General features: G+C 49.5%; 1 protein-coding gene across 1 annotated transcript; it reads left to right on the forward strand.

Moving 5' to 3' along the window:
- Positions 1 to 1441: 1441 nt before the first annotated feature.
- On the forward strand, positions 1442 to 7514 carry LOC311373143 (voltage-dependent calcium channel subunit alpha-2/delta-3-like; the record flags this gene model as incomplete). Its single annotated transcript, XM_084489982.1, has 6 exons — positions 1442 to 1616; positions 2311 to 2355; positions 2798 to 2860; positions 4131 to 4201; positions 7055 to 7130; positions 7458 to 7514. The coding sequence occupies exons 1-6, from the start codon at positions 1569 to 1571 to the stop codon at positions 7512 to 7514; spliced, it is 360 nt and encodes a 119-aa protein (XP_084346108.1). The 5' UTR covers positions 1442 to 1568.
- Positions 7515 to 8271: the final 757 nt, after the last annotated feature.

Consider the following 8271-nt stretch of genomic DNA (forward strand, 5'->3'; position numbering starts at 1 on the left):
TGTTACTGGCACACCAAGCAATGTGCCTGTACCTGTTCCGCTTATAGGTTCATGTTTAATGCGGGGCCGCGGCACCACATTATTACATGATTGTTTGGTGGTGGCTAGACGGAGAGGACCTCAAACTGGTTTGGTTTGAATATGCTCCCCCTTTACCCAGTAGACGAGGGCATTTGTGACACTGCCGTCGTAAAAGATCATTGTACATTTTAAAAGGCTCATGCCTGTCCTTACATACATACATACATACATACATACATACATACATACATACATACATTCACACATTCACACATACACACATACAAACATACATACACACATACATACATACACACATACACACATACATACATACACACATACATACATACATACATACATACATACATACATACATACATACTGTATACATACATGGATAAATACAGCCTCTCCCCCCCCCCCCCCCCCCCACACACACACACACACCCACACACACACGTACAGAAAAACATAAATACACACACACATAGGAACAGACTTCCATTTATCCTCAGACGCCATGGGCTCTCGCTGCCAACATTTATTTTTAGCTGTTTACCACGTTGGTGTCGATCGTGCTTCGGCGAATACTGTAGCTCAAGTGGCCTGCAGCACGCAGGAAACAAAACAAAGTAGCCCACTAAGAACATCCTGCCTCCCACCCTGTCTTTCCGCCGACAGCAGAATGACGTAGTACTGCCACACGGTAGGGTAAAAGACCCAACCGTCCCTCTCTATCTACCATCAACAGAGTAACTAGGCCAGCTAAGGTCTCTGTTCCCCTGGCACCTTCCTCTAATTCCTCCTGGGGGGTGGGGGGGGGGCGTCCCTATCTCAGTGTGTCCGGCCCCTGGGGGACCTAATCCCTCCAGTGAGAAGAGGCAGGGGCCCCCGGTGGGAGAACATTAGCACACGCTTGAAACCCCGTCAGCTGACACCTGTGTGGGCGGAGGAGGAGGAGGAGGAGGAGGAGGAGCGGCGGTTGAGCTTTTAGGCCCTCTCTCGGATCGCCGAGCAACAGAGGGCTCTGCCTCATGACGCCACTGCCTCTCTACGGCGGCCCCTGCTCTATCAGCGGGACCACAGACAGACACTGCGCCCGGCGCACCGCACGCCGCTGTGCTGTCGCTTGTGAGCGATTAAAGGATGACATGTTATGTAACCAGGTGTGAGTGTGATTAGCCGTTACGAGCCGCTTTGAAAATTGGCCTCTTCTGACGTCACAAGTGGGCGTGTCCACCTAGATGCGTGCTGGATAGATCAGTCTACCAGTCCACCCGGTGGACTGTAGCAAACGTTGCTCATCTATCCGTCATACAGCTAGGTGGACACGCCCACTTGTGATGTCAGAAGAGGCAGATTTTCCAAACGGCTTGTAATGGACTGAACTCCATTTATCATCTATCCCCAGCTCTCTCGAATGCAGCAAGCCAAGAGAGGACTATTGGTTAAGGCTTGAAGCTGCTTGTTGACAGCCCTCGTACGTACCTGCATGCAAAACACTCACTGTCTCTACTGTCTCTCTTCCAGCTGTGGGCATCCAGATGAAGCTGGACTTCTTTAAGAAGAAGTTCTGGACGGCCAGTAGACAGGTAGGTGTGTGCAGGCTCCTACACTCACACACACACACACACACACACACACACACACACACACACACACACACACACACACACACACACACACACACATACACATACACATACACACACACACACAAATTACAAAATCATCAAATCATTCATTCATACACTGACACACATGTAGATACATGCACATGTCGTACTGCCGACAGCCTAATGCTCATTGAACCATCCGTAATCGAGTGATGTGAGCTTACCCACACAAAGAGAAGCAGCGGCACTGACCTTCTGAAAAACGATTAAAGCTGCAATAAAGTTGGATCCAAGACATAAACGTAAAACAGACATGAAGTTGCCTGTGTGTGTGCTGTTGTGTGGTGTGTCACACACACACACACACACACACACACACACACTCACATACACACGCGTGCATACACACACACACATGATATTTTCCTCCTGGAATTAAAAGCTTAATAGTCCCAAGTTATCTGGCCAGTATTCCATGGCTGTAGGCCTGAGGAAATCTGTTTAAGTTTGACTGTAAAACTCCAAGGCTGTTCGTCAGCTTGGTTTTGATTTAGTTCCCAACGTTGGGGAAAATGAAGAGAGAAGACCATCTTGTAATGTACAGACACTGTATCGATTGATGGAGCCCCTCCCGTCCTATACCCTCATCAACATGACTCCTGTGTTCCAGTGTGCAGCTCTGGATGGGAAGTGTTCCATCAACTGCGACGATGAGGTTGGTTTCCTGACACTCTCTTCCTCTCCATTCACTTTAACTTCAAAAGAGATGTATCGCCATGGAGAATGTACTTTGTGAAAGCCGTTTACAAATCCAACAAAAGGAAAAATAGCATAGCACTATAAGAAAGACAGTGGAGAACATAAGGGATCCGTGGGGGCGTGAATCACTCTTGAGTGAGTTACTCTCTCTTTCTCCAACTACAGACTATCATCAGTATGTTTAATCATGCACATTTTCAAATATGCCAGAAACCTTATTTGCTATTTATTTAATTCTAGACCATGTCATTTGCTTTTATCATCATATAATGATTAATTCCTCGCACATCCTATTTCGGCATTTGACATTTCCTGATTCTGAAGAACCTCGCTGCAGTTGTTATCCGTGCGTTGCACATGTGAGCCCTCTTTCCTGCTCTCTGCATCCTGTCACATAGAACATCAACTGCTACCTGATCGACAACAACGGCTTCGTGCTGGTGGCCGAGGACTACACACTGGTGAGTTGCACACATGCATGTCACACGCCAGTGGAGACCAGCTGAACAGAAAGTGACACACGCGGGCTACAATCACTTAGCTGCTACTCATCATAATGATGCTGTAACAAATGCCATGTGGTGGACGGGTTTTTTGATCCAAAACATCTGGAAATCAGAGCCCTTATAATGTCACGCTCCACTCATTGAGCTACAAGGGACCGCCTGTGGCGTTGTCACGTGCGTCACACACACATATGGAAAACAATGGCTTAAGCACGGCTAAAAGTGTAGTTTAGGCATGGTTCTGATATGGCTCCGCTGAAGACTTAATCCTGAACTTAATCACTGTGTTAGTGTCCATAGGAACGTTGTGTCATGTGACACATCGGCGTCGTAAACGCACACATGTTGTAGCTCTCATGAAGGGCCTGGGTTGGTCGTAGTGTTTATCCCCTGCAGTTCATCATATGTTCAGGGCGACTGTATGTCCCTCTGTGGTGTTTCCAGATTGTACTTGAGTTATGCCTCGCATTGCTGTCCCTGAGTCAACTCTGGTAAGCTGTCTGTCCACTCCAGACATGCTGTCACTCTGGCTTTAGCTCATCCAAAACCCTCTGCCCTGGCACTGTCCTCTCTGCCCTTCTCTCTCTCTCTCTCTCTCTCTCTCTCTCTCTCTCTCTCTCTCTCTCTCTCTCTCACTGTCTCTCTCTCTCTCTTTCTATTCTTTCTCTCGGTTGCTCTATTCTCATATAATCTCGCTTTCTTTCTCTCTCATTCTCGCCCTCCCCCATCTCTCTCATCCTAATTGCTCTCTATCACACATTCACCCACACTTTGTTGAACCGCCCTCCCCCAGCTAAAAACAACACAGCCCTGTGGCCATGGATATTTTCCCCTCTCTCACTCTCTCTGTCTCTCTCTCTCTGTCTCTCTCTCTCTCTCTCTCTCTCTCTCTCTCTCTCTCTCTCTCTCTCTCTCTCTCTCTCTCTCTCTCTCTCCATCTCACTCTCTCTTTCCATCTCTCTTGCTCTCTCTGTCTCTCTCTAGCTCTCTCTCTAACTCTCCATCTCCTTCTTCGACTCTCTCTCACTCTCTCTCTGGCTCTCTCCAACTCTCTCTCTCTCTCTCTCTCCAACTCTCTCTCTCTCTGTGTGTCTCTCTCTCGCTCTCTCTCTCTCTCCCTCTATGCTGCTCTACGTGTGTCTCTCTCCCCCCTCTGGCCCAGGGGCAGGTTGTCGTGCTGTATTCATCTCTGTGTGCTCCGTGTGTGTTTCCTGTTTCCCTGCAGACGGGGAAGTTCTTTGGAGAAGCTGAGGGAGCTGTAATGAATAAGCTGCTGCAGATGGGCTCCTTCAAGCGGTGAGTCTGTCACACTGTATAGGAATGTATAGGTGTGTGTGTGTGTGTGTGTGTGTGTGTGTGTGTGTGTGTGTGTGTGTGTGTATGAAGGTCAGCAGAACAACAATGTATTTGTGTTTTGTGAAAATGAAAAGGATTAGCAAAAAGGGTAAAAGTGCAATCAAAAACAAATCCTCCAATGACCCCTGTGCGACACACACACACCCACCCACGGTACATTATCTTGCACCCAATCACACCATCCACATCAATGCGTGTGTGCGAGTGTGTGTGTGCGTGTATGTGAGTGTGTGCACAAGGTTTTGTGTGTGTGTGATGTGTTTGTGCATCTGACTGACATGTCATGCTGGAGCATGAGATCATGTCTCCCCTACGCACTGACAACTCTTAACTTGGCCAATCACATCAAGCTATTCAGCAGCGACCTTTGACCTCCCCCCGGCTCAGTGGACTTCTCCGTTAGGGGATTACTGCAAATCTGTTCCTGAAATGGGGGAATTAAGGGAAACAGGAAGTGTCCACACACACACACACACACACACACACACACACACACACACACACACACACACACACACATATGGACAACAATATTAACACTGGCACACACACATCTGCACATTAGCGCACATTACACAACACTTGGATACATAAACACAGAGAGACACACACACACACACACACACACACACACACACACACACTCAGACTTGCAGTGTTGGGTGTTGTGGAAAGCGCCAGAGGCGGGGGGTGGTGAGGGCTGTGTGATTAATTTGGTAATTCAAGCCAGGCGGACATCAGTCTCAGTGTTACTGTAGATAAATACAGATGGACGTACACTCAAACAGACTTTTTATCCCCCAGAATATTCATCGAAACCGCTTTATGGAATATACCCACGGTGTCTTTTTACCTCTGCAGGCAGCATACGTTAGAGCGGGCCGGGACATTGAAGAGGTTGGCCTTTACCCAGAATGCACTCGTTCATATTGAGGACATGTAGGTGCGTTCAGGGGCGAAGGATAAAGATTTTCTTTTAGGTTTAGCTGTCGTCTCTCGTGGGTGTCACTCGGGCGTGGGCCTCTCTTCTCCTGGGTGGGGAGCGGTGGATGACAGACTTCCAGAGACAAGCCGCCTCCACGTTCTCGTTAGAGGGATGACCATCAAGAGACCGCGTGGTTATTCATCCCACAGAGAGAGAGGGAGGGGGAGAGAGAGAGAGAGAGAGAGAGCGAGAGGGCCTACCAAAGCGCTCACCCAATGATAAATCGCCGTTGATATCTTCCGCGATCCAGAGGACGAACTGTGACAAACGAACGTCAGTGATGTATTGATGCGATGAGTAATGAGGGGCTTACGGAATCACAAACAATTAATGAATCCGGCATGATGCGCTTCGAGTGAGCGTCGTCTCTGGGCGAGAGTCGTGCTAGGCGGGGCCCACTTGTGTGTTCCCCTGCCGTCGACTGATAGAGACATCAGAGGAACTCGGAGGAGCTTGTTGCCTCTGCAAGACGAATGCCCGAGTGGATTGTTCATCGTTAGAGGCTAGGCCAAAAAAAGACAAAACCGTCTGTTGGTCCTCACACATTGGAATGATCTGGCCTCAAACATAATGGGCGGAAAACAAAATGTGAAAGGGAACATTAAAATAAGATGCAATGGAGACAGACATGGTTTTGGACCATTGGAACACATGTACGCACACACGACCCACACATACACAACGCCTGCTCTGTACACTGTATTTAATATTATAATCCAGTATGACGCATCTTAATTAATGGAATGTCCATGACCCCGGTCATGGTCAGCCTGGGATGGATCAGACGTCACCCATGCATGCATACACGTTTAGCCTTACAGTGTGTGTCTGTGTGTGTCTATGTGTGAACGGGTCATTGCGGGTGCACGTGAGTGTGCGTGTGTGTGTGTGGTGTGTCTGTGCGTGATGTGTGTTGGCGTGTGTGTGTGTGTGTGTGTGTGCAGGACATTTGGGGATACTAGATGGGATATTGAGGACTAGGGGCTTAGCCTGCCTGCCTTAGGGTGTGAGGTCCGATTCTTGGCAGGTGGGGTCATTGAAGAGCTGTCCAATACACACACACACACACACACACACACACACCTACACAGCCGCATACAGGGCGATCTTGGCTTTGATTCACTTTCCGTTTCCTCTCCCATTCCGGATACATCCTCTGTGGGATCCCCTCGCTGAGCTATAGGCAGAGGAGCCGCTGCAGCTAAGGTGGGCTCTGCCCTGCCTTCTCTCCCTCACAGTGCACTCACATAGAGCCGGCCCCTGCAGGCAGAGAGAGCGAGCAGCATGCCAGACCATACTCAACGGGCACCTCCACTTGCTGGATGTGTTTCCTTCAGCAGGTCCGATGACATTCCTCCTTTATTTGTTAACACCATTCTTCCTTCTTTCCTCCCTTTGTCCCTTCCTCCCGTTCTCACGTCCTTCCTTCCATCAAACCTTTCTTCCTTCCCGCCTTCCTTCCTTCATCCTCCCCCTGTACTCCCTCCTCCAATCGTCACTTCCTTCCTTCCTGTCCGTCATTCTTTTCTCCTTATCTTCTTTCCTTACCTCCATCCTCCTCTGCTTCCCCTCTTCCTTCTTTTCCTTCCATCCTACCTTCCTTTGGTCCAACCTCCCTTTCGCCCATCTTTCCTCCATCCCTGCCTTCCTCCCATCCCTTCCCTCCATCCTCCCTCCCTCCCTTCCCTCCATCTTCCCTCCCTCCCTTCCTCCCTCCCTTCCCTCCATCCTCCCTCCCTCCCTCCTTCCCTCCATCCCTCCCTCCCTCCCTCCCTCCCCTCCTCCCCTCCTCCCTTCCCCCTCTCTAGGGTGACCCTGTACGACTACCAGGCCATCTGCCTGATCTACTCCGAGAGAAGCGACAGCGCTCACACTCTGTTGGACGTGAGTAGGCAACCACTGCCGCCCGGCTCCTTCTCTCCCACGCCGCGACCTCCGCGTTCACACGCCGCACCGCACCGCACCACACACACACACACACACACACACACACACACACACAAACACACACACATACTAGTCCCACCGCTTAATAAAAAACCCACAAGGTCTTGACTACTTTCTGGCGTGACTCATCTATGTAGATGGCGAACGCTCGGGTAGAAAGCCAGCGGTGACTCACTGGAGTGGACGCTTCATTTGCGTCGGGGTTTACAAGTTGCACATGATTATTGTCTGATGAAGTCTTTTGTTTTTCTTCCTCCTCCCCAGCCGTACTTCGCCCTCCTGGCCGTTGCCAAGTGGATCCTGACCGAGCTAATTGTGTAAGACGTGTGGTTTTTGTGGTTCTCTGTATGAGTTACACCCCTGTGTGTTCATATGTGTGTGTCTGTGTGTGTTAATGTGTGTGTGTGAGTGTGTGTTAGTGTGTGTGGCTGTGTGTGTGTGTGTGTGTGTGTGTGTGTGTGTGTGTGTGTGTGTGTGTTGGAGTGCAAAATATGAGTGCATTGAAATTTGAGTTTTCTGGAGGAATCTGCTACTGGCTGAAGTTAACTAGGTGTGTGTGTGTGTGTGTGTGTGTGTGTGTGTGTGTGTGTGTCCGTACATGTGTGTGTGTCCGCATTTGTGAGCATGGGTGCATGGTTGTGTTTGTATGCGTTTCTGTCTGTGTGTGTTGCCTGATTACAAAAATGGATAGCATGCATTTGCATTTCAAAAGTTATATGGAAATACATGCTGCTGACTGAGGTTAGCGATGCGTGTATGTCTGTCTGTGTGTCTACGTGTGTGTGTGTGTGTGTGTCCGTGTCCGCGTCCTTGGCCGCGTGAGAGCACATGCGCATGGTATGATTGTGTACATTAGCTGTATGTTTGTTTATGCCTGCCCTCCTCATGAACGCTGCACTGATCATCCGTTCTTCTGCGCTGTAATGGCCTCCTGATGTTTCCTGCTGAGCGTGGTTATCCCATGATGCCCTGTTGTGGCCGCCTCGGCTCCGTGGGTGGTCTCCTCGCTAGTCCTGGGTTTGCCACATTACAGTGTGCGAGGGGGGGGCCTACCGTGATCGCTATGCTAATTTCACTG

Source organism: Micromesistius poutassou (assembly GCF_964030765.1).
Source record: "Micromesistius poutassou genome assembly, contig: SCAFFOLD_6656, whole genome shotgun sequence".
NCBI lineage: Eukaryota > Metazoa > Chordata > Actinopteri > Gadiformes > Gadidae > Micromesistius > Micromesistius poutassou.